General features: G+C 61.9%; 1 protein-coding gene and 1 long non-coding RNA gene across 6 annotated transcripts in view; one reads left to right on the plus strand and one right to left on the minus strand.

Annotated features, from left to right (window-relative positions):
* RFX1 (regulatory factor X1) overlaps positions 1-27,063 on the minus strand; it is a 28,376-nt gene extending 1,313 nt beyond the window's left edge. The window contains exons 1-19 of one of the 5 annotated variants that reach the window (XM_081286121.1): positions 26,819-27,063; positions 19,248-19,609; positions 14,001-14,110; positions 13,671-13,754; positions 12,834-12,941; positions 11,491-11,607; positions 10,175-10,270; positions 8,646-8,740; positions 6,266-6,647; positions 5,195-5,376; positions 4,618-4,737; positions 4,422-4,537; positions 3,320-3,438; positions 3,129-3,238; positions 2,645-2,796; positions 2,475-2,572; positions 932-1,081; positions 587-795; positions 74-227 (exon numbers count right to left, since the gene is read on the minus strand). In XM_081286121.1, coding sequence (XP_081142247.1) covers positions 74-227; positions 587-795; positions 932-1,081; positions 2,475-2,572; positions 2,645-2,796; positions 3,129-3,238; positions 3,320-3,438; positions 4,422-4,537; positions 4,618-4,737; positions 5,195-5,376; positions 6,266-6,647; positions 8,646-8,740; positions 10,175-10,270; positions 11,491-11,607; positions 12,834-12,941; positions 13,671-13,754; positions 14,001-14,110; positions 19,248-19,560 — 2,715 coding nt within the window. In that variant the 5' untranslated portion in view covers positions 19,561-19,609; positions 26,819-27,063. Of the gene's footprint in view, positions 1-73; positions 228-586; positions 796-931; positions 1,082-2,474; positions 2,573-2,644; positions 2,797-3,128; positions 3,239-3,319; positions 3,439-4,421; positions 4,538-4,617; positions 4,738-5,194; positions 5,377-6,265; positions 6,717-8,645; positions 8,741-10,174; positions 10,271-11,490; positions 11,608-12,833; positions 12,942-13,670; positions 13,755-14,000; positions 14,111-19,247; positions 19,610-26,799 lie in introns of all 5 variants that reach the window. The other 4 variants (XM_081286120.1, XM_081286124.1, XM_081286122.1 and 1 more) reach the window with 4 other exon arrangements.
* On the plus strand, positions 19,621-23,137 carry LOC308644665. Its single transcript, XR_014021069.1, has 3 exons — positions 19,621-20,228; positions 20,628-21,406; positions 21,800-23,137. It is a non-coding gene; the product is annotated as an uncharacterized lncRNA (long non-coding RNA).
* Positions 27,064-27,975: the final 912 nt, after the last annotated feature.

The raw sequence follows: 27,975 nt of genomic DNA on the forward strand, positions 1-27,975 counted from the left end.
GAGGCGAGAAGAGAGAGTGAGGGTCCCACCGCCTGGAGCCGGGCCCACGCCCTCAGCGCCCCGTGGTGCGCACCTCGCCCATGACCGCGATCGGGGTCTCGCCCTTGGCCTGGGCCACGCGGTGCTCGATCAGGTAGTACATGTACTCATCGTAGAGCAGCCGGATGAGGTGGAAGGAGCCGAAGCTGGCGGCGCTGCGCAGGGTCAGGTCCCGGATCACCATGGAGCTGGGGATGGCAACCGAGAGCCCCTAAGGCCTGGCTCAGCCGCTTGTCTCTCAATGCACCCCGGCACGCGCGAGCCAGGCGACCGACACGGGACACCGCGCTGGTTCTCCTAGGCTGTCCGTCATTGAGGGCCGAGGCCCCCACTTTCTTGAAAGAGCACCTGAGCCTCGCCCTCCTCGGAGGCGGAGGCTTCTCCAGTCCCACCCACGCCGAGCAGCGGGACTCTAGGGTCCCATCCGCTCCAAACAGAAGGAACCTTTGGGCTCCACCTTTGGCCCGACCCAGGAAGCAGGGCCCGCGCTACTGGCGTCCTGGGGCGTGGCCTCGCTGGTCCCACCCAGCCCCGCTCAGGCACGCACCTGTAGAAGGACCACTTGAGGAGGAAGAGCTTGGCGGCCTTGGGGAAGCCGGCGCTGCCCTGGTAGGGCTTGAGAACCTGGCTCACGACGCCGTCCAGCCAGGCCGCCCATTGCTCCAGCGAGTTCTGCTGCTGCAGCGTCACCTTGAAGTCCTGCTCCAGACGCTGCACCACGCGGTCCTCGCAGCGGCACACCCACGAGGCCTGCTCCTGGAGCACAGCGGGGAGCGGGCCGCGCCCGAGGCTCAGCCTTCGCCGCGCCCGAGGCTCAGCCTTCGCCCCGCCCGAGGCTCAGCCTTCGCCCCGCCGGGCCGCCCCGCGCGCCCCTGCACCGCCTGGCGCTCACCTGGACGTTGGCGAAGTCCACGCGGTTGAGGTCGCTCAGCATCTGGTTGATCTGCGCCGTGTTCTGCAGCACGGCGCGCGCCGCCTGCGCCAGGTGGTTGAGCGAAGTGTAGCGCCTCAGCGTCTGCGCGAAGGCGCCGGCCGCGGCCACCTGCGTGCGGGCCAGAGGGGCTGTGGCTTCCGCGGAACCCACCCTCCAGCCTCCACCTCACCCGCTGCAGCGGTTGAGCTTCCAACGTTTCCCCTTGCTTTAAAAGGAAAGATGTGCCCTGGGGTGTCCACCTACTGACGTGGGCCCAAGACCAACTTACTGCATTCCAATCAGCACCACTGCACCCATGACCTGACCTTTTTTCCCCTTTTGGTACTGGAGACTGAGCCCAGGCCACCACGCTACCACTAAGCGGGATTCCCCAGCGCCCTCCCCCACCCCTGCCCCTTAATCTTCTCACTAAGTTGGCCAGGCTGGCCTGGACTTGCGGTTCTCCTGCCTCAGCCTCTGGAATCGGGGCATTACAGGCTGCGGTCCCCAGCCAGCCCATTGTTGTTATTTTTAAGTAAAGAAAACAATGGAATACATAGAGGGCACCGCCCAGAAAGGGCACCACACTTCGTAGACTTTTTAATTTTTTGGTTATTGTACCCTTGATTTCAGCTCAAGGAGGGCAGGGTGACTGTCCCTCTTGTTCAGTGCTATCTTTCCAGCACTGAGAAGCAAGCCGAGCACACAGTAGGTGCTCAATAAATGCATGTCGAACGAACAAGCGTATGAGTCTTGCCAGTTCTGAAGGCTTCCTCCTGCCACCCACTTACCTGGCATACCCTCCCCCACCCTGACCCGCCTGCACATGACCCTAGGCTGGACACACTGCACTGGGGGCGTGGGCCAGAGGGGGGGAAGCAGATATGGAGTTTGTTTAGCTTCTATGCTGTTTGCCCAAAAGCCAGCACATGCCGCCTCATCCCTTGCACCTGAGTAGTTAATGAACGTGCAGCACTGATGGAAAGGCGCTCACCCTTTCCTTACAGACACTGTCTGTTTAAAAAAGTCTCTTCTACTCTGAACACAAGAAGTGCTTTCTCACCAGGTTGTCTGAAGACAACTACTGCAAATTCATATTTGGTTTTTATTTTTATTTTTTTGCTACCCTAGGGATGGAACCCAGGTGCTCTATGACAGAGCACATCCCCAGGCCTGTTTATTTTCTGAGACGGGTCTTACTAAGTTGCCCAGGGGCCTTGCACGAGATCCTCTGTCTCGGTCTCCCCAGTCACTGGGGTTGCAGGGTGTGCCCTGAGCCTGGCTTGGTTTATACATTTTTAAGATGTTAAGTCCTCACTGCTACGAGGGGTCATGTCTCAGCAGTGGGCACTGGAGGAAGCTGCTCTATAAGACGACACTTGAGTTCTCCCTGAGGCCCCAGGTTCCCCAAGTGCACTCCCGTCCTCCCCAGGACAGGTGTGGGAACACGTCTTCAGCCCCTGTGGAGCCCAGGAGAGCGAAGCCCGCGGCCCCAGAGCCAGGAGGAGCGGCCCGGCCTCACCTTCACCCGCAGCATCTCCTCGGGAATGTTCACCATGGCATGGGTGAGCCAGCTCTCCAGGCTCTTGGCAAAGTTCCGGATCGCTTGGGTCAAGGCACCTGCGGGCAATGGGGGGGGGCGGTCAGGGAGGGGAGCACTCCGGGGCGGGGCGGGCCGGGCCGCGCACTCACTGGGGATGGGCCGCAGCACGTCAGGGATGAGGATCTCCACCAGGCCCTGGTACAGCGCGTGGTCGCAGCGCTTGGTCCACTGCAGCACAGGCTCGAACTTGGAGAGGAGCACCAGGCTGGCCTTGGGCAGCCGCTTCTCAGCCTCATCGTGCCTGCGGGCACCCACCCCAGGTCACACAGGTGCTTCATGGTCCTGTGCCCAGAATGACGGAGGCACCAGCCAGCCACTGCCGACTGGGGTTTGGTTGGGCACTTCCTGCCTCCTGCGGACGCCCCCAGGGCCAGGCTGGTTCGGGCCTCAAGGCCACAGGCTGACGGGGCTCCTGGGCTCTGTACACTGGGATCTCCTCCAGGGTGGAGGGGCTGCCCTGCCCAGTGCCCAGCTCCCATGCTCTGGGTGTCAGACACACATGGGCCATGGGGATCCAGGGCACTCACACAAACCACAAGGGCCACACCCCTCCCCCTTCACGTGAGGACTCACACGGCCAGTGCAGGGGCCTCGCTGGGCTGGCTGAGGTTGTGTCTCCAGAAGGTCTTCCACAGCGTCTCCACCAGCGTGAACTGCAGGTTCACCATGACGTCCACGATGGCCTGTGGGGAGGCGGGCGGGATGCTCGGGGGCAGCGGGCAGCACGGTCCTCCCCTGCCCACGGGCTCCTCCAGCTGCCCTACCTCACAGTGTTCCCGGTACAGGACTTGGAAGGCCTTGATGTCCCCCGGCCCGACGCCCTCGGGCAGGACTTTGCCCTGGAGGTCAAGCTCAGTGAAGTCAGGGAGACTCCGAGAGGCATCTGGGGGGTGCACATAATGAGGCCTGTGCCCCTGGCCTTCCCTGGCATCCTACGGGGTTGTCACCAATTCCCCCCAAGGAGGGGACCCCCATGTACAAAGGATGACAAGGCTCGGGGAAGGCAAGCACCTTGCCCAGGGTCTCAGCCCCCGGAACAAAGGCTCCTGCTGGCCCTGGCTGGTCTGCTAAGGGGCATCCCTGGGCCGGCCCCTGGGACATGGGACTGAGTCCAGGCTGGCTCCTAGTACCCACCTGACCACCAAGAGCAGGCCACCAGGGCCTAGTCAGGACTCCAGGGATGCCACCCAGAGCCCGAGGGCCCCAGTGTGGGGGTGTTCATGGAGATCACTCCAGGACACCCCGGCTCTGCCAGGCGGCCTCCTGCCCCTCGGCCCCCGGCCCTCTGCGACAGTGCTCCACATCTGTCCCCGTCCTCCCCCAGTCCCCCCAGGGAACTGCGTGCCACAGGACATCCTAGAGCTGCGCCACCCAGGCCAGGTGCCTGGGCTGCATGGGTAAGAGCCAGAAAGCAGCCACCACATGCCACTGTCACAGAGGCGTGGCGGGCACGCACGAAGCTCTGGGGCTTCCTGGGTGCCATGAGCATCCCTGAGCCGCTTTAAGGGGCTGGTTTTCTTGTCTTGGTATTTGGAAACCCTGGGTGCCGCACACCTGCCTCTGCAGCCCACAGCAGCCGGAGAGCTGGAGGGGTGCCACCACCTCGTCACGAGGGCTCTGGGCGGGCAGCAGGGAGCCTGCCCCTCCAGTCCACAAGCTGGCATTTGGGTTGGCCCCCAGAGCTGCTGCGCCACTGGCCTGGGATCTGGAACCCCCGCGCAGTGTGGCAGGTTAGAGAAACGCTCCCTTGTTGGAAGGAATGGGGATCTGCCTTGGGGACGTTTCTGGGCACAGAACCACGGTAACTGACCCTAGCAGAGGCAGCCCGAGCCCCTGAGCATGGCCCCGCCCTGTCGGGAGGCTCACCCAGAAACTGCTGGTACTGCTGCACCTGGGCGCTGATGTCGGACAGCCCCACGGCCTGCTGCGGCCCCACGGCCACCCCGTTGGTCACGCCCTCCACCTTCTGGATGGGCTTCAGCCTGTGAGAGAGGGGGCAGGTGGGCCCGCTGTGGGGGCGGGCGGCTGGGTGGGGTGGCTTTCCTGGTGTTCCCCCCTCTACCTCTGCTTCTGGGAGAAGGGCTGGCCCCGCATGGCCATGTGCTGCTGGTCCTCCATCAGCCGCAGCAGGGGCGAGCTGGCCTTGATGCGCAGGCCGTAGTAGTGGTACTTGGAGTTGCCCCTGGGAGGAAGCCGAGGGTGAGGGCCAGCCCTGGGAGCACTGTGCCAGACTCTGACTCTGGCTCCCCAGGGGCTAAGTGGAGATGTGTGCCGCTGAGCCAGGGCCGACACCCTGGGGACGCACAGGGGACACACAGGGCTGTGGGTACCAGCAGAGGCCCCCACTTGCTGACTGAGGCCTCTCGGGACAGGGCCGGGGTCTGGTTCTCTGCTCACCCCCCCATCCTGACACAGGGCCGCAGGCGCCGGCCAAGTGCTTGCTGACCACTGGCGCTAACAACGCGCCATGCCCTAAGCGCACAGGCGCACCCTACCCGCCACGCACTGGGGAGGGTGGTCCCCACTGCCCTGCGCACAGACGAGGACGCAAGGCCCGGCACCTCGGCACCTCATCTTGGCTGGTCTTGTGGCTGAGGTGTACCTCACAGCCCAAGGACAGCTGGGGACAGGAACCCCACCTGGTGCCGAGCCGACGTGTGCGCAGCCCCATGAAGACAGAGCGGATGAGTTTGCCGAAGGAGGCGGCGTTGACGGGCTCCAGCTTCTGCTCCTGGCAGTGCAGCAGGTAGTGGCAGTAGAGGGTGCTGCGGGGCAGGCTCACGCCCTCCGCTGTCTCATAGTTGTCCAGGAGCCACTGGACCTGGGCGGGAGGGGCAGCGGGGACACCACTGAGGGTCGCTTCCACTTTTTAGGTGGTGGCGGCTGAGTGCTCCACATCAGTCCCCGTCCTCCGCCAATCCCCACAGGGAACTGCGCCGCCCAGGCCAGGTGCCACGGGCCGCACGGAGCCACTGAGACACAAAGTCGGTGGGAGATGAGCTGGCACCACGGCCATGAGGTGTGACTCCACCTGGAAAGTATCCTCGACAACGCGGCAGAGGAATGGGACACCAGGAGGGAGGTGCGCAGGGGACAGTCAGGGTGCTCTGTGTGGTCCCTGGGTGCAGGGGAGGGACCCAGGGACATGCGTCCCCGCTCGACCGTGGAGCTCCCCCGCAGCCCCAGCGCTGGCCAACGGTGGTCTCCCCAAACCTAAGCATGTGAGGAAGGGGCGCCCGGAGAGAGCATCACCCCCAGGTGGTCACAGCCAGCGTTTTAAAAAGTAGACGTGGAAAAAAAGGAGGTCAGAAGTCAGGCTGCACCTGTGCCTAAGGGGGACCCGGGGAGCACCCCTGTCATGCGGCGCACGAGGGGCCCTGTGGGCGACTTCAGGGACTCCTCACAGCTCCCGGGTGAGGGTGCCTGCCTCTCCCTTTACTACCATCCTTCCTCTATTGTCAAGTGACACTCAGAAGAGGTGACACTTCTTTGGGCACCACTCCAAGGGCCTCACACGTATCTGCCACGGCCCAGAGAGGCTGAGTAACTTGTGAGAGGTCACACAGTGAGGATTCCATCCTGTGGTGAGTGCACACAGGCACTGCTGTACCAGGTTACTAATGGTGGCCAGCAACCACTGCCAGGGACCAGCTCCAATGCCCACTGCCCACCACCTCTGCCCGGGTACCCACCTCCTGTCGGGTGCTTACCGTTGCTGGCGAGGCACGGGTGGTGTGGGAGTAGGACTGGCTGGCGCTGCCCAGCATGTAGCCGCCTTGGATCACGTAGGTGCCTGCGCCGCTGCTGCTGCTGCCGCTGCTGCTGCCACCGCTGCCAGCCCCGCCACCGCCGCCTCCCCCACCGCCGCCTCCGCCACCTCCGCTGCCGTTGCTGGCCCCACCCCCGCTGCTGGCAGAGCTGGCCACCACCTGGCTGCCGGACACGTACATGGGCACGGAGCCGCTGCTGGCCACCGCCTGGGAGGTGGCCGGTGAGCTGACCTGGGTGGCCGTGCCTGCAGCCTCATAGTAGCTGGTGCCCGCCGGCTGCGTGTACAGCGGGGCCTCGGGGTAGGCGTAGGTGCTGGAGCGGCTGGGAGAGGCAGAGGGGGTGGGCGTGAGGGCCAGGGTGGGGAGAGCTGGGTGGCCGAGGGGCACGGTCCTGTGGGAGGGGAGGAGGTCCCAGAAGGGGGCCAGGGACGCAGCAGTCCCCAGCGCCGCCCCTTCTCTCCTACTGACGGCGGCATCCTCGGGCCTGATGGGCAGGTTCTCACGGAACCATGGGGCAGCCCTCGGTGCCAGGGTCACCGCCCACTCGGAAAGCGAGGAAGCTGAGCTAGATGGGCTGGGTCACCTGCGACACATGGCCACCTACCAAGAACTAGCCGAAGAAACAAAACGAAATTTGCAACCTTGGGCTGGTTCCCGGCATGTTGATATGCATGCAGTGAGCGCCTACTGTATGCTGGGGACTGTACCAGCAACGCCCTCGGGTCACTTCCCACAGGCAGGGCCAGGGAGGTGAGAGGAGGTTGGTAGGAGGCGGGGCGGCTCCATCACCCAAGGTGAGTGGTCTGCTCACTGGACACCAGGGTCCAGCTCTTGATCACCGAGGCCCACGTCTACCTCAGAGTAATGCCAGGAGCACATGCCTCCTCCCCAGGGCCACGGCCCAGCAAAGGGCCCAGCCAAGGGCCCCACAGGCAACAAATGCTCCAGAAATGCTGTGCGGGGCTGGGCAGGCAGCTCAGCGGGGGTGCAGAGCGGCTCTAGACCGTGGGCACCCCGGGCTCCATCCAGCACCACACGCACACAGTGCTGCACTGGTAGATATTTGCTAAATGAACAGATAAATTAATGTCCAAAGCCAGGGATGGAAGCCCAGGGGCCGCGGCTGTGGCCAGCGTGGAGATCCATGCTGGCAGAGGACTGGGAACCTGGTGACAGTCTGCCAGGAGGGACAGAAAAAAGATACACCCAAAGCAAGAACTTCACGTGGCAGAAGAATGCGACAGCGGCCGTGAGCTCCGTGGGGAGGGAGAAGTCCAGGCAGAAGCCAAGGAAAGTGCCCCCAAAAGGAGCCAGGCCAGGCGCAGGGCCCACTCTGCGGCTAACAGTGAGGCGGGCCTGGGGGCAGCCCTCCTCCTGGGAATGGCGCCCCCTGGCCCTGGCCGCTGGGGTCAGCTGCACATGGAGACAGTTAGCAGCACCGGAAACAAACTGATGGCAATTCAGGTGCCAGGACCACACTCCTCAGGGTCAGTTAGAGCGTCATGACCCAAGGACAGAGTCACTCTCTGAGCTAATCCAATCCCAGCACGGTGCCCGCAAGGACAGGTGGCAAGGACGAAAGGAAAAATCAGACGAATGCAAAGAAAACCAAATGGAAATTCTAGAAACTGAAACAGCAGCAGCAATCTAGCGGCGGCATTACTGCTTGGAGGATGGGAGAGGGAGAGGCCGTGGAGGGCCTCCACCAGGAGTCGGCCCCTGGAGGCTGCTCTGGGACAGGACACTGGCCCCTGTGCAGTACCTGGCAGAGACACCTGTGTATCGGCTGCCTGGGGACCAGGGACACCTGTACAGAGGAGTGCTGGGCAGTGTTCAAGAAGCCAAGAGGGACCCATGTGCACAAATGGAGAAGCCAGGGGAGGGCCAAGGACAGGCTGGGCAAAGAAGTGAGACAGACCCGGCCTCCACTTCTGAAGAAAGGAAGGAACAGTTTCTATTCCTGGAGAATCTCTGGGAGGAACAAAGAAACAGGTCACCCTGGGCAGGGTGGGGCGGCCAGGATCCAAGTCACCTCTTCACTGTTAATGTCCCTAACACACAGGAACTTTCTATCTTGTAAAAATGTGTGTGTGTATGTGTGTGTGTATATAGGCACTTTGTTGTTTTTTTTTACCTCTAAAGGCCAGGCTGGTTGAGGCCCAAAGCCCTGCGCTTGCTGGGATGCCAGGTTCCTCTGCTCTGGCATGCCGTGGGCTGCTGGCTGCCCCTGGGTGGTACCCACCTAGCTGTCACCTGAGGCCTGGAGTCCTGAGCAGACCTACGCCCCTGCCCTGCCCTCCCTGTGCCTCTGCCCACTTACATGGCGCTGGCCGCGTAGCTGGCGTCGCCGCCCTCCACGTACTGGACCTGGCTGGAGTACACATGTGGCACGGGGACCTGCTGGAGCTGCTGCACCTGGGCAGGAGGAAGGCGGCAGGGTCAGGGGTGGCTCCGGCCTCTGCCTTGTGGAGCTGGCAGTTCTCAAGCTCTACCGGAGGCCAGGTCACTGACTAGGAGGTGCACATCTGGGTTCTCTAAACACCACACCCTGATGGGGGCTACAGCCTCAGCTGGGGCTGGGGATCAGGAAGAGCTGTATCAGGAGGACCGCCAAGACACTCTGCTTCTGCTGGAGACGGCAAGGGTGGGGCCTGCTGATGGGCAACAGGGGAGCCCAGGCAGGTCAGACGGTGGGCCAGAAGGGTAGGCCTCGGGGCTGGGCCAAGCATGGGGACAAGATGTAGTTAAAGCCAGAGCTTGGAACTACACAGGATGTTAGAGGCCGGGCCTGGGGCCAGTTTGCGTGACAGAACCTTAATGACTTGAGAGTGCCTTAGGGGCGGGGCTTCAGTATCCAACCTCCACCCCCACCCTGATCTGCAGGGATGGAGCCTAGGACCTGGAACCCGCTGTGGGATGTTGGAGGCGGGCTCTTAGACCGACCTGCAGGGCGGAGGTGGGGTCTACAGGGCTTGAGGGGCCTGGTGGGCAGCCGGGGTATGCCCCCGCCCCCCGTTGCCCCCCGCCCGTGCGTCCACCACCTACTTTGAGGGCCGTGGCGGCCGTGCTGAACACTAGCACCTGGGGGATTCTCTGGATCCTGACCCTCTGGTCGGGGCTGGCTCGGGCTGAGAGCCCGGTCAGGGGCTCGAGGACCACTTTCTGCTGCGGCAGGAGCAGGTGCGGGGGCAGCACGCCCACCAGCTCCACCCACTGCTCGACGCCTGGCTTGTAATGGGTCAGCTGCGGCTCGGGGCTGCCTAGCTGCGGGGCCTCGCCGCTGCACACCGATGGGAGTGGCGGCGGCTCCGGGACCAGCGCGCCTGGCCCGAGCCCGGGCGTGGGCGGCCGGGGTGGCGGCTCTGGCTGCGGCGTGGGCCGGGGCTCTCGCTGCTCTGCCTTCCTAGCGGGAAACTGACTGTCTGAGCTCTGGAGGACAAACAGAGATACTGGGGCGTCACTGGGTCCGGCCACGGGCGGGGCTCCGGGCCTCGCAGCCCACCAGGCTGCAATGCACACACAGGCAGCAACCCAGGCGAGGGTCCCGCCCAGCGCCTCAGGGCGGAGAGGGGGAAGGGACCCAGGCTAGAAAGAAGTGGCATTTGAATCCAGATCTCTCTTAGCAAAACTTGGGCATGAGGTGCCCGGAAAGGGGGCTGATTCAGGGCGGATCCGCAGCCCACAGACAGGGGTGCAGGCTGAAGCCGGACCTGGAGCCCTCTGTCATTGAGGACCCCAGGAGGTTCCATTACCCCCCTTCGGGGCAGGGACGTGCGTTCCCATCCCTCACAGGAGACCAGCTCCACTTTGTACCCCCCATCTACCTGGGGTAGATGGGGGGGCACCTACCTCTTGAGCCACGTGGACTGGCTGAAGTCCCTGCACGGTCAACTGTTGCACGGAGCCCGCTTTGGGTGCCTGCGGGGTGGCCTGGACCACAGACCTCTGGGAAAGGAAGGGAAAGAGAAGACAAGTGAGGCCGCGGTGTCCATGGCCACGATGGCGGCCAGAGAAGTCCCATCCTCTATACAGTGAACCTACCTAAACCCCACCACAGCCACTAAGGAAAACACACACCGTTCTCCAGCCAAAGCAAAGCAACTCTGTTGCTGGGCCCAGCACCCTGGTCCAGGCTCACCACTGCCTTGCCTCTGGGCACCCAGTTACAGGCCCGGGAAACAAGGCCCAGAGGGGTAAGGCTGCCAGGAGGTGGCACGGGCAGGCACTGGACCTGGAACCAGGGCGGTGGGGGGGGGTCTCTACTCTTCTCCCCTCTCTGCAAGTCCTTTAGGAGTGCAGGGACCTGGTTTTATCTTTGGTGCCTATACTTCAGTAAGGACATAGTAAGTTGTCCTTACTAGGGATCAGTGGCTGGAGGGAGGGGGCTGGTGCTAAGTGGTGGGGCTGAGACTTGAACCCAGGTCTGGAGATTTAGAGGGGCTCTGGCACTGGGCAGGGAAAAAAAATCTGTGAATCCTCTAGATGGGGTTTCCAATTTTCTCTGGGAGCTTATGGCTTCCATTTGTGTTTTTTTGTTTGTTTGTTTGTTTTTCTGGTTTGGTTTTATTTTGCTTTGCTTTTAAGAGACAGGATCTCCCTATGTTGCCCAGGCTGGCCTTGAACTCCTGGGCTCAAATGAGCTCCTGCCTCAACCTCCTAAGCATCATATACAGGTAAACACCATTGTGCCCAGCTTCATCTGATTTATGAGGGGCCAGGAACCCCCGAGTTGAACAATCACAACAGATAGCAGATGACTCTTGCCCTTAACCTCCCCCGCTGCTGTGGCTGTAGTTCAGAGCTCGGGCTCCCCTGGAAGGCTGGGCAGGGATCTGGAAACTACGGCCTCTGCCTGAGACCTGTGAATGCGCCGTGACTTGGCCTCAGGACCTCTTCTGGGCAAACGGATCCCCATAGACCAAAGTGGACTGTTGAAGCTGGTCTGAGGCTGCCCCGCCCACGGTGCTTTCTGCAGGGTCTGCATTTCACCCTCAGCGCAGCCCCCCACCCCAGGACACTGCATCTGGAGAGGTGGAGGTGCTAGTCGGAGGCTCTGGACCTCTGCGTGTTTGGCTCTAATAGGCCAGAGGCACAGCCATGGGTGGCTGCAGAGGCCAGCTGGCTGCAACCCCTTGCCCTGGCTGCTGCCCGCTTTGGCCAGGCACCTCTTGGGTGACGGAGACACTCTGCTGGACACCATGAACCTGCAGCTGCTGGGGCACTGTGCCCGTGGGGGCCCCAGCCGTCTTGCTGGCGGAGCTATTGGCTTGCACCGGCGACCGCTGCAAGGGAAGGAGACACGGTGATGTCAGGTTGAGCTCTGGGCATCTCTGGGAAACCTGGGCCCCAACCCCCTTCTCAGGAGGCTCTGTGGAGACGGCAGCAGGTAGTGGTGTCATGTCCCACCACCTACGCTGATCACAGGCTGTACTCGTGCATCCAGATGCTTCGTTCGGCCTGTGTCAGTCCTGGTCACCCCCAGGAGAGGGTTCAGCTCAGGGGTGCTGGTCATAGTCAGGGGCCACCTGCTCTCTTCAGAAGAGCTGAAGCCCTGACCCGACAGAGCTTATGGCTGGGAAAGTCTGGCTGGGCCATGGAAGCCACCCCCTAAATCAGCCCTCTGAGGCTGTCCTGAAGCCAATTCTCAAAAGTCACAGTAATGACAGTAGCACCTACAGACAATGTGCTGAGTCCCACCAGGTGCTGCTCTGAGCGCTTTATGTTTACTCACCAGGATCCCACAGCATCCCTGCTTCCTAGTGGAGGCAGAGGGGGAAGGACATGCCCAGGGCCACACAGGTGGGCTGGCTACAAAGCCCGTTTGCTCTGCGCCAGGCTTGGGCTGTCATTCTCACAGCAGCTGACGGGCAACTCTTCCCTTGCCACCCAGTACTAGGGATTGAACCCAGGAGCCTCTACCCCTGAGCTACACCCTCAGCCCTTTCTGTTTTTTATTTTGAGACAGGGCCTCACTAAGTTGCTGAGTCTGACCTTGAACTTGAGATCCTCCTGTCTGTCTCCCAGTCACTGGAATTACAGGTGTGCCCCCTCATGCCTGGCTGCCCATCTCTCATACACAGACAGTCCTGGGCTCCCAAGGCTCAAAGCCCTGCCTAGAGGCCCAGCAGCACCAACAGCTGAGACAGGCCCTGGCCCCAAGCCCCTGATGCTGGGGCCGGTGCTCCAGGCCTCCTGACTGTCCCCAGCCCTCACTGATGTGTGTGGTCCCCAGAATCCACCACGTGGTTCCAAACTCTCAGAAGGGGTTCCACCCACCCTGCAGATGGAAAAGGAAGCCATGTTGTGTCCTGTGATGCCATCCCCTGAGCAGGACCTGCAGAGGCCACCTCAACCCCGGGAGGCTAACACCCTCCTACAGCCAGACCCCATGGCAGCTCAGCCCAGAGCCACGAGGCCAGTGAAGGAGTGGAGAGGGCAGGAGTACTGCAGAGGAAGGAGCAGGCTCACAACAAGGGAACCTCAAGTGTCCTAAGGGGCTACCACCTACCTCAGGAGGCGAGTGCACCTGCTGGGTACCGTGGACTGTCAGGGACACCTGGCCACCCTTGCTGCCTGGCGCTGTGCTCTGCACCACCAGACGCTGTGTGGGGAGAGCCTGGAGCCGGGGGTAAGAGGGAAGCCCATCACCCTTGACAGCCTGGGGCTCTCCTGAGCACCTGAGAGGTGCCAGGTGGTGGCGTCAGTGCTCTCTGCCTCTCAGCCCATGGACTCACTGACAGCCCCAACACAGCAGTCACTGCCCCACTTCAAGGGGGTGACACTGAGGTTCAGGAAGGTTCGAGTGCTCATCTGAGGTCGCAGATCCAGGAAGTGGCAGTGTAGAGTGTGGACCCGAGGCCCAGCTGAGCCCACGCCAAGTGTGATCTCATCCTTGGTGCGGCTCAGGGCTAGAGCGCTTGCACAGCATGTTCAAGGCCCTGAGTCCCTCCCCAGGACCTCACACACATAAATATCCAATAGAATTTGTCCAATTTTGTGTTGATCAATTGGAAATGGGGGTGAGCCCTGGCATCCCAAATGTGGCCTTCCGGAGGACGGACGCCCTCCCCTGCTGCCCTGGGCTCCTTGGGCTTCCTGCTTTAGGACGCTGTGGCTGGCCCCTGCTGGCCCGCTACCCTTCCCCACTACCCTCACTGCTCTAGTAAGATGGCCAGGCACTGCTCCCTGATGGCCCCCCACCCTGTGCACCCCACCACCCAGAGCCAGGAGGTGGGGAAACCTCAGGATGGGGCCGGTGTCCTCAATCCTGGCAAGGACTGGGCCAAGCAGGCCACAGGGGCTGGTTTCCCACCCTGGGTGGGGGGGCTAATGGTGGGAGGCTTACCTGCTGGGCCACCTGGATATTGGTGAGCTGGAGGGGTGACACGTGGCCCGGCTTGGCCTGCACACTGGTCTGCACCAGCAAGCGCTGGGGGTCAAAGTGTGAGGAGCTGAGCCGGGCCAGCTCCCCAGGGAGGCCCAGCCCTGTGGGGAGGGTGGCTGACATGCACATCCCTTGGGGGGCTGACATGCACATGGGGGGGACGGCTGACATGCGCATCCCTGAGGTGCCCATCTTGATAAGAACAGTGAGCAGATGTCCTGATGGACGGAAGGCAAGGCCCCAGAGAACCCAACCTGCACTGTCCCCTTGCAGGCCTGTCCCCCATCCTACCTGCTGGGTGCCCTGCACCTGCTGAACCACCTGAGTGGGGACGCCGGTCTGGCTGGCTGTGGAGCCCGGGCTGGCTTCTGACACCGTCTCACTGGCTCGCATGGCACCCTCTGTGGGGGAGGGGGGCACCAGATCAACTCTGCGCCCACAGGGAGCCTAAGCCACCTGGAGGGCAGGACGCAAGCTGGAGCCCAGCCCACAAGGCCTGCTTCTCCAAGAGCCCTGCCGCTCCCCTGGCCAGCCCTGGCAGTGCCCTTCCGGGGTGGGGTGGGCACTAGACAGCACCCAGGGACCTCTAACACCTGGAAGCAACCCTTGACCCTTCTTATCCAGAAGCTGAACCAGACAGAGTGCTGGGGGCCACGAGGCCACAGAAGTCGAGGCTGGCCCTGTTCCCCAAAGGCAGGGCCCGGGCAGACAGTGAACTGACCACCCTTCTCCTGGCAGTTCTAGGAGGACCAAGTGCTGGCCCACCTTCCCCAGCACGATCCCGGCTTCCCAGGAGACAGCTGGCCACAGTAGAGGCCACAGCCAGGGGCTCCGCCCAGCCTTGCTGACCTCGAGGGGCAGGAGGGGTGCAAGGGGCTTGGAGCTGACAGGGTTAGGGTACTCACGCTGACAGGCAGCTAAGAAGAGGCAATCATAGAACATGGTGCCCGCCTGCCCGCTCCCTGCCCCTCTGCCTGTCTGTCCAGGGCCGCCCGCTGGCCCTCCCTCCTGGCCTGCCTCTGTAGGAACAGCAGGGCGCACAGGCAGCTTTATACCCACAACCTTGGCGAGCTAATCCCCCGAGGGACGCAGGCTCCCGTGTGCCCTCTTGGGTACACTCCCCTCCCCGTGGGCTGCCAGAGAAGGGCCTTTGCGGGGCGGGGGCAGGTCGGGGCAGGAGGGAGGCTGGTACCCGGAGATGCTATCAGGCAAGTGCAGGTCGGATTTCATGCACATCTTGCTGAGTGATTAACAGGGGCCACAGGGGGGCAGGGAGGAACAGCGTCCCTGAGGGGCCCTGGCCAGGAGACCCTCACCTGTCCTGCCCATCTCTGTGGCCCGGCCTGCCCCCAGCAGCCCCAGAGGCCGAGGTGATATGGGGGAGGACGTATGGATGCCAGAAGGAGTCAGGCCCCAGCCCCCCTTCCTAGGGGACTCAGAGAGGCCACCCATCCCCCCCGAGACGAGAGGGCCACAGTCGAGGGAGCAGCGTCCTCGGCCTCAGACACTCAGGCTGCTGCCGTGGAGGTGATGCCCGGCTCCCGGGGCAGCTGGGGCCCAGCGCTCTCCCCACTGTTCTCAGTAAGGCAACAGAGGCGGGAGGGAAGTGGCCTGCTCAAGGTCACCAGCTGGGGACCAGCAAGCCAGGACACAGGCCTCTCTGTGCCCACAGGAACTTCACACCATATGCAGAAGCCAGAGTCGCTGGTTCTGCTGGGCCGAGGCGCCGGGGGTGGTGTGCGGACGCGACCCGGGGCTTGGCGAGCTGGGAACCCACGGGCACCTCAGGTGCAGGGCATCCCAGGGTGGGGCCGGTGGGGCTCATGCTCCAAAGTGGGGGGCTGGTCCTCAGCTGTGGGGAACAAAAGAGAACTTCCCAGCAGAGCAGGAGGGCCCTCTACGTGGACTCAAGGACCCCAAGGCCAAGGCCACAGCAGAGAACACGTGTGTGTGAGTGGGGGGCGAGGGCTGCCAGATGTTGGGGGAGCCTCCCTGTGGCTACACGTGGGGCTGGCATTGGGACAGTCCCAACCCGTGTGGACAGCTGCCTGGGCAGCCAAGTCCAGGTGGCTCAGACGGCTGTTTTGCTGGAACCTTCCTCAAGTCTGCGTTCGTTTCCCTGCGCCGTGCAGGAGGCTTCCCTGAGCGGCCCCTTGGGAGAAACCCGAGCCGGCCCCGAGTCACGTGAAGGCCTGGCACACCTGGGATGTCCATGGGGCACGGGGAGCCAGCCCAGCACAAGAGAGGTGCCACGGCGTTGCCTGGCTCAGTGTGGGCTTGGTGCTGGGCTTGGTGCTGGGCATGGGGCTGATCCTGGAGCAGGACCCTGTGTGTCTGGAGACCTGAGACCTGCTGAGATCATCGGGCATGTGTCCTGCGTCTGGGGTGGCCCATAGGGCTGGGTCGCTGGGATCCTCCCCCACCCTCTGCTGGCCAGGCCAGTAGGCACGAGGGGCCACGCAGGAATGTGGGCGGGTGAGTCTGCTCCTCAGCTGAGGGGCTCTCTGTGTGCAGTCCCTGTCCACCTGTGGCCAGGGCTCAGTCTCTCCCTCACTATGTGTGGGGGAGGGGGGGCCAGGAGGGGAAGGGGGCTGGGGGACATCGAGTCTGTGACCTCCATTCCAGGCATGTTTAGGAGGCCGGGGAGGCCCCTGCTGTCTCAAGCTGGGAAGCACCGTTGGTTTCCTGTCTCTGAGCCTCCCCAGGCCGGCGCCTCCGGTGCAGCCCTCCTCCCTCCTCACCTGTTGGAGTGAGCAGTGAGCTCCTGGGCAGACCAGAGACATTCAGAGGCCGGGGGTCAGGCTGGAACCCTGGTGCCCCTGCTGGCCCAGCCCCCCTTCCCCACGAGCAACAAAGCCAGCTGGCCCCGTCCCTCCTGTTCCTTGGCTCTGGGGATGACTTCCCACAGGGGCCTTGGGTGGGGCAGTTCTGGGACTTGGCTGCTCCCGGGTGTGTCCCGTCTGCCCTGTGTCTGCCATCTGTACTCGGGGATGCGGACAAGCACCCTCCATTCCCCTGTTCGGGACGTGCCTTCTTGGACTCCAAGGAAGGCCAGTGGGAGAGCAGAGGAGGGAGGCTGGCCTGGTCCTCCCTGGGGCCTCCCGTCTCTACTTCAGGCAGCCTGGCGCCACCCTCCTGCCAGCGTCCAGAGCCCACAGCATCCTGCTTCCACCTCAGGCCTGGCTTGGTTTGGGCGGTGGGGACTGAACCACTGAGCTGCCTTCCCGGGACGTTTTATTTTTTGAGACAGGGTCTTGCTAAGTTGCTGAGGGTCTCACAAAGCTTCAGAGGCTGCTCTTGAACTTGTGATCCTCCTGCCTCAGCCTCCTGCGTAGCTGGGCTGCAGGCAGGCGCCAAGGCACCCGCCACAGGTTTTGGGTGATGTCCGCGGTGGCTGAGGAGGGGATTATGGCCAGGGTTGTTCCAGACCAGGGAAACTCGAGCTTCCTGCCCTCACCTCCAGAGTCACCTCAGAGCAGAGCACACCAGGCCCAGCTGGACAGGCTGCCTCTGGCCTGCGTCCGGGCCTGGCCCGGGACCTCCGTACCCCGCCCACGTGGACTCCCGGGCAGCTCCCTGCTCCTGGCTCCAGAGCAGCCCGGCGCCTCCCACAGCCTTCGCTGGTGTCGGCTTCCACTCCTGCCCAGGGGCCGGCTCATGTGCCCAGGCCACTCTGAGATGACACGGGATGCCAAGCTGGTGAGGGGGAGTGGCTGAGGGCAGGGTGCCAGCCAACTCCTCTTCCTCAGAACAAATGGAGGAAGCTTTGCCCAGTGACCCAGCCGGGGCAGGCTCACCCCGCAGGAACCTGGACCAGCAGGAAATGAGATCCCCCACTCACGGCCCGACCCAAGGAGGCTGGGGGCATGGCACGGAGGCTGGTTCCCTGCTCTCTGCCCTCGCGGGTACGCAGCACCCAGAGCATGCCACCAGGGTGGCAGGGATGGAGGCCATCTCCCCCAGCCTTCTCCTGGGTCTGTCTGACTGGAAGACCTCATGGTGACCTTGACCTTGAGGGACTGGGGCCTCCCTGGAGGACTGCCAAGACAAGCTGGACACACTGAGGCCAGAGGAAGGACGACGGGTGTTCTGGGGCCCGAGGCCACAGGCCTCCCCCAGACCTTCACCCCGGAGAGCCCAACTGCCGGGAAGGACCCTCATCCAGGAGGAGGACCAAGGCCAGCCAGGGGCCCCCAGGGCTGGGCAGAGCTCCAGTGGAGGCGGTGGTCTCCCGCCTGCTCTTGGCTACCCGGGGGCCACGCCAGGCGTCCAGCTCTCCGCTGCTCTAGGTCAGGCACACTCCCCGGTCCTTCACAAAGACTTCAGACTAGACCCTGCCCTCGGGGAGTCAGGATGGTCAGCCTCACCTCGGTCCTGGCACTTCCAAGGGTGAGAGTGCAAGGGGGAGGTGAAGTGGGGAGGGGCGGGGCTTCCACCCAGTGACCTGGAGGAGGCCGCAGGCCAAGGTCTGGACCCAGTGCTGCAGGGGGAGGCGCCGCCAGGCCCAGGCCAGGAGGCAGGACTGAGCCTGCGGGTCTGCAGAGTTACAGGGGGCCGGTGGGCCGGGCAGGTGTGCCAGGAACAGGCGGCAAACCAGGCAGTGGCTTGGCCTCCACTAGGGAGGGCGTGGGGCGCGTGGAGCTTTTAAAGTCCTTTGGAAGGGCGGATTTGGAGGACCAGGGGTCAGCTCTCCAAGGGCACCTGGCCAGACGCGTGGTGCACAGCTGTGATCCCAGCCGCTCGGGAGGCTGAGGCAGGAGGGTCTTGAGTTCAAAACCAGCCTCAGCAACTCAGGAAAGCCTAAGCAGCTCAGGGAGACCCTGTCTCTGAGTTGGGAGAGACGGACACCAAGCCTCTCACGGCCCCCAGACAACCCCGCTGCCAGCGTTCCCGGGAGAACAACCGGGGCACGGGCGCAACAGGCTCGTGGGAGACGACAGCCAGAAGCTGAGCGCACAGCAAGTGAGAGAAAATGGAAGCAAAACCCAGAACGAGCTGAAGACAAGAGCTGAAGACAAACCCGCCAGCAGCTGGAGCTCCGTGCTGGCCTGGGCCCCCGCCCTGGGCCCCTCTGCCCTGGGCCCCTCCGCCCTGGGCCCCTCCGCCCAGCTGGGCTCAGCCAGGGAACCCTGGGAGGAGCCGAGCCCTATGGACACCATGGCCCAAGTTCCTGCTCATCTCCTCCAAGGCCACAAGGGTGGCCACACTCAGGAGCTGGCCAGACCCACACCCTGGCTCAGCCCTGGTCTTGCTCCTCCGGGGGCAAGGTGACACTCCAGGCTCCCGCCAGTCTCCCCCAAGGACCTGCTCTGGGCCAGCCCCACCGGGAGCACCCTGAGAATGAGAACCCACGAGGTCCCCTTCACAGATGAGGCGACCCAGGCAGAGCGGTCGGGGTGGACAGCAGTGGTTTCCCCCGGAGCGCGAGGCCAGTTCCGCCCCCAGTGCCTCCTGACCCCAGAGCTAGGTGCTTGGGCCCAGGCGCCCCTCCCAGAGGCACTCCCGAGCACCCTGGCTCAGGTGCACACGCAGACTTACCAGAGACAGTGACCACGATGTACTGCTGGGACGCGGGGGCCGGGGTGGGCGCGCCAGCTTGCTGCGAGGGCGTGGGGGCAGCCGGGAGCTCCGTCACATACTGCTTCTGGCTGCCTGGTGGCTGTGCCTGGGGCTGGGGGCTTTGCAGCTCGGTGACATACTGGGGCTGGGGGGTGGCCGAGGCGGTGGGTGTCTGGGGGGGCTGGGTTGCCGCTGGGGGTGGAGGTGGTGGCTGGGGCTGGGGCGGGGCCTGCGGTGGCTGGGATGCTTGCGGGGCTGCCGGTAGCTCTGTAACGTACGCCTGGGTTGCCATGCCAACAGTGGGGAAATGAGAATAAATAAGGCTTTTTTTTTTCCTCTTCCTTGGGAAGAAAGAAGGAGGGGAAGAGAGAGGGGGAAAAAGAAGGAAAAACAAGAATTAATCCACAGCAGGGACAGCTCCTGGCTCCCCAGAAATGCACTCGGCTCGTCACTAACTTAATTAAATCCTGAGGCTGGCGGCCAGATACACCGGACCATGACTGCGGGCAGACTGGGCACAGACAGAGGCTGGACCCCATCTGTTTCTCCACTCCCCCAGCCAGGACTCCTGCTCTCCAGCCCCGGGTGCCTGGGGGACCCCACGAGTCCATTCAGGTCCTGCTCCCCGACACCAGGAGAATGGAGACCCATCTGGTGGCCTGTGCTCTTGCTCAGTTCTCACTGGGGAGGACCAGCAAGTCCAGCAGCCGCCCCTTCCCCTTTCTTCTTCCCCTTGGTCTGGGCATCTTTTAGGGGCTCCTGCCAGTTGGACGCTGCTGGGAGCTTCCCTTAGGTTGTTTCACTTTTAACACTATGTCTGGGTTGAGGTTCAGTCTGCTAGATGAATGGCTGCGGTTCAGAGAGGGGAAGGCACTTGCCCTGGGCCACACAGAGGGGTGACAGAGCTGAGTCTGAAGCAGAGCATTCTGGGCACTGACTAGTCAGCGATTGGCTGGAAAGGTAAGTCAAGGGGCAAGCTGCCTCTGGGCCAGCCAGTGCCAACCCTGTGTGCCCGCCATCTGGACTGGGATTCTCGGCTGAGTCTCATTCCCCATTTGGTGCCAGACATGGGAAGGTGTTTGAGTCCCAAATGAGCCCCTTGAACTGCTTGTGGCCACAGAGGCCTTAGGGCCCTGTGCCCAGGGGCAGTTATGGATCTCTGAGGCTGGGGGCAGCTGGGCCAGGCGCGGGCAGAGCAGCCGAACAGGCCTTGGCGGGGCAAGCTGGCTGGGCAGCAGAGGCTGCTCTTCTGGCTGCTCGAGGTCAGGGTCCCTTCTGGGGTGCTGGGCAGACCCGCCCCTCTCCTGCTCAGCCCCACCTCAGTAGGGAAAGCCAGATGGTTTGGGTCCCCCTCTTCAGCTCTGAGCATTTGAAGGACAGCAAACTGAATGGTCAACAGGAGAAGCCGCGCACCCTGAGGCCCTGCCTGGAGTCTGCGAACTCCGCGTGGGGCTCAGGGTGACCTGGGATCACATGGCTCTTCTGAGTGGCCTCTAGCACCTGTGTGCCATGCAGCATCAGTAGGTGGCCCTCCAGCTGCAGGGTGACCCTGGGTGGGATGTCCCAGGGGAAAGAACAAGCAAAACAAGAGCCGCCGCCCTCTGTCCTGGAGCCCAGGCCATGGGCCGGGGGCACACCTGGCTGGCAGCCCTGGGAGGGGAGGGCGGAGCGAGGCAGGTGACCACGCCCCTCTGAGCCCCAAGGTGTTCTCACTCCTAGCCCAGCTCAGCACACAGGTGTGGGGCGCCTCTCCCCACCCACCGCTGCCGCCTCCTCCTCCCCAGACACCCGAGCACCACCCCCGGGGCCATGCACCCGCAGGAGCTGAGGAACCAGGGCCAGCCAGGCAGCCCTTGCTCTTCCTGTATCCCTGTCCCTCCCTGTCCCAGGACGGAGGATCTGCACATGCCAGACTTAGGAAGCGTCCAAGGAGGCCGGAGAACCAAGCCCCCGCACCAAGCCCCGCACCGGGCGAAGGCGCAGCTGGAAGTCGGCCCCCTCCTGGCTGCATGGCTTTGGGAAAGGCCCCGCTGCCCCATCTGTGAAATGGGGGGACAGCGGGCCTGACACCGTGGGTCTTACTGCAAAGGCCAGTCCTGTCGTGTGGGCGACGGCTGGACAACTGTCTGGCATGCCAGGTGTGCCAGGGGAGGCGGGGGTGGCTGGGCACGCAGCTCAGTGGTCCAGGCTTACCTGGCCGTGCTGGACCCTGGCTTCTGTCAGGAGGGAGGGAGGGAGGGAGGGAGGAAGGGAGGGAGGGAAAGAGGGAGGGAGGGAGGCAGGGAGGGAGGGAGGGAGGGAGGGAGGGAAAGAGGGAGGGTGGGAGGAAGGGAGAGAGGGAGGGAGGGAGGGAGGGAGGAAGGGAGGGAGGGAAAGAGGGAGGGTGGGAGGAAGGGAGAGAGGGAGGGAGGGAGGGAGGGAAAGGCTTGGGAACTGGCTCTGCTGCCCAGGGCCCTGATTGGGGCCCTGGTTTTCTGTCTGGTCTCAGCTGCTGGGGATGGTGCTCTAACTTTCCTTTTTCATTTAATTAGGACACAGTTGGCCTTGCAATCCTTTTCCTCAGCCTCCATAACACAGCTGGGGTTACAGGCGGCTCAAGGGCCCAGGGCCCTTTATCCGGCTCCAGAAAGACAGGAACCCTCCAGCCCTCCCTCCCCGAAGTGGCCAGAGCCTCTGCCTGCCCCTGGGTGTGCCCGCTGGGATGGGGGGGGCAGAGGACCCTAGGCCACGGTGGGCAGAACCCTGGACTGCCTTGGGCTCTCCTGCCCAGCAGGGCAAAGGGCAGCCAGCACCCCACCTCCCCCAGGGCCCTGGGAGCAGGGAAACTTGCCCACCTGCAGAGGACCCTCGACTCCTCCCTCCAGTGCTAAGTGGCGCACCTGTTGGGACTCCTCACGCTACGGGGTCCAAATCTGCCCCAGCCGGGCACCTGTGCCACAGTAGCCCAGGAGGCCCTTCTGCCTGGTGTCACCCACCCTGATGGGAGCCCTGGAGCAGTGTCAACTCCCAACGTGTCACTAACATTCTTCTGGAACTCAGTGTGTCCATCTGTCACCTGGGGATGGCGAGAATGCCTGATCCCTGTGCCGCAATAAAGATCTCCTGAGACCAGTTCGCCCCCCAGTGAGTGCGGGTCAGGACAGACGCTGCCCAGGCCTGGTGGGGACAGAGGTAGGAGGAGGTCTTGGAAGGAGGCCCAGGGGTGATGCAGCTTCAACATGCACCCGTACCCCCTGGGGAGCTGGTTAAGATGCGGACTCCCTGGCCCCACTGCCCAGCCTGAGATGGCTGGAGTCTGTGTTAGCTGGCCAGAGGGCTCCAGGGCAAGTGGTCCTGGAGTCACCCTTACCCGGGTCTAGGCTTTGCAGTCCTAGGAGAGCTGGCACACTCCCAGAGGAAAGAGCTTTAAAAGCTCCACACCACCCTGACGGGAGTTTCCTCCTCCTAAGGACACAACCTGCAGGCCTCATCCCTGGGGAGGCACTGATGGCGGCGGGAGCCTGTGTTCCCTACAGAGTAATGTCATACACGTCTCCATGGCAGTGGCACTCCCCGAACCTGTGAGCTTTCTTTATGGCACCTGGCCATAGAACACCAGAACTGCTAAACCACCTGTTCCCGGGCAATGAATCTGCCAAGAAAAGCACTAGTGGCTGCATCTCACTTCAAAACTAACGGCTGATTTTTGGAGAGTATCTGGACAATTCCTTTAGATCACAGGTTGGCGAACTTCCATAAAGGGCCAGACAGTAAATATTTTCACTTCTGTAGGCAGACAGCATCTGTTGCCAACTACTCAACTCTGCCACTCTGGGCGAAAGCACCCGTAAACAGTAAGGAAACAAATGAGCAGGCTGTGTGCCAATAAAACTTTATTTCTAGCCGCTGAGATTTAAATTTCATACAATTTTTGTGTCATGAAATATGATTCTTTTCACAAAATATTCTTCTTCTTTTTTTTTTAATATTTATTTTTTAGTTTTCAGCAGACACAACATCTTTATTTGTATGTGGTGCTGAGGATTGAACCCAGGCCGCACGCATGCCAGGCGAGTGCGCTACCGCTTGAGCCACATCCCCAGCCCAAATATTCTTCTTTTGATCTTTCCCAGTCATTTAAAAATGTAAAACTGAATCCCCAGCACCACAAAATAAAAAAATAAATAAAATTTTTAAAAGTAATAAATAAAAATTTTTAAATATAAACATCAGTCTTAGCTCATGAGCCGTATGAAACCAGGCACCAGGTCATGGTGGGCCGAGCCCCGTTACAGATGCTGACTCTGAAACCAAGTGGCGAGCACCAAGGTCACCTCTACAGAATGGCTTCAACAATGAATCTGCAGAGGATGGGACGATAAATGTAATGTCCCCTCTAATTAGTTCATTGTCAGTCATCTCCCATCCTAAGGCTGGGTGTTTCTCCCGACTCCGGTCCACACTAGAGTCGCTGTCATCTTCTGACTGGACCCTGAAATTCCTGTCCTTGCTCTCGCCTCTACAGTGCACAGGATCCCTTGAAAGCACAGGTCCTATCACATCATGCTTCTACTCAAAAGCTGCCAAAGCTCCAAGTCATGGGGAACAGATAGAATCCAGAGTCCTTCCTATGGTCTACAGGGCCCTGCAGGACTGGTCCCTCCTGTCCCTGGTTTTCTTCACTCCTGTCGTTCCAGCCACACTGACTCTTGGTCCAGGAATATTCTGGACTCCTTCCTGCCTCAGGGCCTTTGCACCACCTCTTCTTTCTGACTAGCTTTCCCATACTCCCCTCCCCCACTGGTTCCTTCTTATTATTCTGTTCTCAGCTCATACGTCACTTCCTCTGCTCTCAACAGCCCCTTGACTCTTCCAAGCACTCTGAGCACATGCCTCCATTTCCATTTCTTCCTGGCACTGTATTTCCTGTTTATTTATTTCCTTACTCACAGTTCCTCTTTCCTTCCCAACTGGAAAGGTAAGGTCCCCAAGGGTGGAGACCTGGTCTGCCTCGCGGATCCTCCTCCCCAGCTCCGGGAGCACCCCCAGGGCCTCACACCTGCCAGAAGTCCCCACCACTGAGCTGGACCACCAGCGTCCAGGGGCTCAACTCTTACTGTCCAGTGAGTACAGATGCCCCAGCTGGGAACAGTGCTGGGGGTCAAAGGCCAGCTGAAAACACCGACTGGTGAGACTGTGAGACGGATCCTGCATCCTGCCCGCAGCAGGCCTGTGCCTGGGGGTGGGTGACGATCCTCCCCCAGGCACCGCAGCCCAGGGAACACCCGAAGAACCTCGCTGCCACCAAGACCACGCCCTGTGCAGCTGCTCGATGAAGGCTGGCCCTGGGAGGGTCTGTGTGGCCACCGCTGCCCACAGGGAAAGAGTGAGCAGCTCTCCCAGACACCCCTCCATGCCCAGGGCCCCCGGCCACACTGCTCACAGCCCTGTCACCCAGCCCAGGAAGCCCGAGACTGAGTCTGAGCCCAGGCCCAGGCATAAGGTTCCCTTCTGGCTACTCTTTCAAGGCCAGAAAAAGGCCACCAAACAGCAAGGGAATGACACTTTCCTACTAGAAGTCAAGTCCAAGTCTCCAGCTCCTGGCTCCCCGTCACTGCCCCACACATTCAAAGTGATAAAAATAAATACCAACGGTTAATTCTGAGGGCTGGGCAGGAAGTGACAATCATCGTAATGAAGGCCGAGGCGAGCTCAGCCTGGGCCATCACTCCCTAGTCGATGCTCAACGGTATCACATCATGGGATCACAGCCAGTGATCTGAGGTCGAAAGATCACTCCCAGCTTAGATGAGGGAAACCGAGGCCAGAGACGCGAAGTAAAGTCACCAAGAGCACACAGCTAGGAAACAACTGACCGGCTCAGGGACAAGTAAACCAAGCCAGTGTCCCTTCCCTCATCAAATGACCCTCTAGGCTCAGGTCTTTCACCAGTCAGAATCCCTGGTATGGAGAAGGCTGCGAGGCTGAGACATGCCAGCACCATCACTGGGCAAAGGCAGGATTCCCAGGAGTGCTCACCACCTTTCTTAGCATCCGATCTCCACCTGTGTCACTTTCTCTCTTTCTTAAGGAAATTAAGCTTCTTTAATGGCAACAGAGGTGGACACTTGGGGCTACACAATGTCTTAACTTTCAAGCAGTCTGGCCTCTCCTCTCCAAGGGTCTGAGCCAGATAAGGCCCCTGGAGAAGTGAGACCTCTGGCCCCCAGCAGGATCTTGAGTTCTTGGGGGAGTGCTTTTCCTTGGAGTGTATTGACTGATTTAAAAGGAAAGAACTACAATTTGCACACCGACGCCCAGTTCAAAAGCAAGACAGAGAATCAGCAAAATAGACTTGGCCTGGCTGCTACTTAAAGAAAAAATCTTTCCCAAGTTGGCAGATCTTCTGCCCCAAAAAGCCTTGCAAAGGTTCTCCTCTGAAAAACGTGGACTGCTTCCCCTTCCCTCTGACCGGGGCACCCGCTCCCGGCCACGTGGCTCTGGAGGCTGGTACCTCCTCATGACATGTGACCCTGTTGATACAAACTTGACACAAAAACATGTGTCTGGCCAAGAGAAGTGGCTTAAGGAATCTAAGAAACTTCCTCTGCCGCCATTAGACTCCATTTCAGAAGAGAACAGACCAGGAGAAGTCCGGTCTCCGGGAATGAGCCCCCCAGACCAAGGGCCAGAAAAGAGCAACCGGGTTTCAGTTCCTCTAAAGCTGTCTCTCACTCTTCCCTGCCACGGGCTTCCATTTCTGCAAACCAAATCCTCCAGATTGAAGCCAAGTGTACTCCTAGCCCACAGCTTCTCCAAGAAAGTGTCCCTCTCCACTCCTCCCAGAGAGAAAAAGGCAGGTGTAGGAGTGTAGGACAGCGTTGAAATCAAGACAAGCTAACAATCTGTCAAGCCATATTCGGAAACAGTAGACAGAGGTAAAAGGTTCAAGAATGAGCTGTAAAGAAATTCCTGGAAGAAACTGGGGGTCCCTGTGATGTAGAAAAGGGGAGAGGGCGACGATTCTCCCCATTTTACAGGATGTAAAACTGAGACCTCAGATGGGCCAGGCACTTGTCCAAGTTCTGAATCCTGGGGACAAGTACACGGGGCCCTAAAGGGACGTAGCACAGGCTGCTGCACACAGCTTCTGGGAGCACGACAGCCCGGGCGGTGGCTGCCCCACCCGGTTCCCGAGGGTGGGGGGCCGCGCGACCCCGCCCACCCACCTTGGCCCCGCCTTGTTCCTCTCTTGCTCCGATTGGCCCAACTTTTCCAGGCCCGCCCCTTCGCAGCTCCCGACATATAAAAGCCCCCCGCCCCGGCCGCTCGACCTCCACTCGCCGCGGGCCTGCGAGCGCCCGCCCCTCGTGGGGGACGGGCCGCGGGGTTGGGGGGCGGGTGGTGTCGCCCCAGCCGGGCCCCGGCCCCCTCCCCCACGGTCCTGACAGTCGCCGCCGCCATTTTGACCGCCCGCCCCTTCCCCCTGGACTGTGATTACAGCGACATCCGCTGCCCGGGCCCCACCGCCTGCCCTGGCCCGGCCAGCCACCCAGGGCTGTCCCGGTTACCTCGGCTTCTCCCCACTTCTGTCCGCGGAAAGGCTTTTCGGAGGTCTCGGAGGCGATGTTGGGAGGGGGACGGAACGTGCCAGGGTCCCCAGGCCGCGCCGGGGGGGCGGGGGTGGGGGTCGACCGGGCGGTTGTTGTTGTTGACTCGCGTTGCCGGGTTGCTTGGTCGCCACGACTACCGTGGCTATGGCGCCTCCGTTTCCCTCACCGGGGCAACTGTTGCTACCCACCCTACTTACGTCACGCGTAGGGGCGGGGCCCAGAGTGATTGGCGGTGCCGGGAGAAGTGATTGGACGGCGCCAGGCCCTTAAGATACGCTATTGGCCCCTAGCCACGCTATTCAACGCCCTCTTGACTTCCCGGCGCTCTGATTTATCAGTATGAATGTCCCTCAAAGGAAACTGAACCCTTAAAGGCAGCGGAGCCCGTCACTCCCGCAAGGAAGCAGCGGGCTAAGAATAAAGGGGTGGGATCTGTGAAGACGGGATTGGGTTGAGGCTATAAAACTTGCCTTCTGGTTCGACTAAAGGGATGTCGATCTAGCCCAAAGGTTTGCCGCGCTCTCTGGTTGGAAGACGTGCGCCTGCGCAACCTGCAAGACCATTTGGGAGTTGTAGTCCTCCCTTACGAACTTCAAATGACTTCCCAAATCAAAAAGGCGAAAAAGGAAAGATTTCCTTCGTACTTCTCGCTTTCACTGTGGGCGAGTTTCTAGCTTCTCACACTGACGTCACGAGAGGAATGCGGTGACGCACGCTGCCCTCTGTGACGTCAGCGGCGGAGGCTGGACTCGGGGTTCGATGACGTCACGGGCGCTCTTCCCCACTGTCCCTTGCCCTGAGAGGGTGGCGTGGAAGTGCACAGCACTGGCGGGGTTCGATCTCGGGTCCCAGACTCCGAGCGACCCACTCCTCCGCCCGGGTCGGCCCTTGGGAGCAACTGCCGCGCCCTCTCCGGCCTCCCCGCCCCATCGGGCCGGGAAAGGTCACCGCTGGCCGGGCGACCGCGGCTATCTCCGCCATTCAGGCGGCGCGGCCGCCCCGGGAAAGGTCTCCCGAAGGCGGGGGACTTAATTAGCTGTTCCTACCGCGGGCGATAAGCAAAGGTCAGCGCCCAGCCTCTCCCCGAGAAGCTCGCGCCGCCCGCAAGGGCTCCA

Source organism: Spermophilus citellus (genome assembly GCF_964194105.1).
Source record: "Spermophilus citellus genome assembly, chromosome: 3".
Taxonomy (NCBI): Eukaryota; Metazoa; Chordata; class Mammalia; order Rodentia; family Sciuridae; genus Spermophilus; species Spermophilus citellus.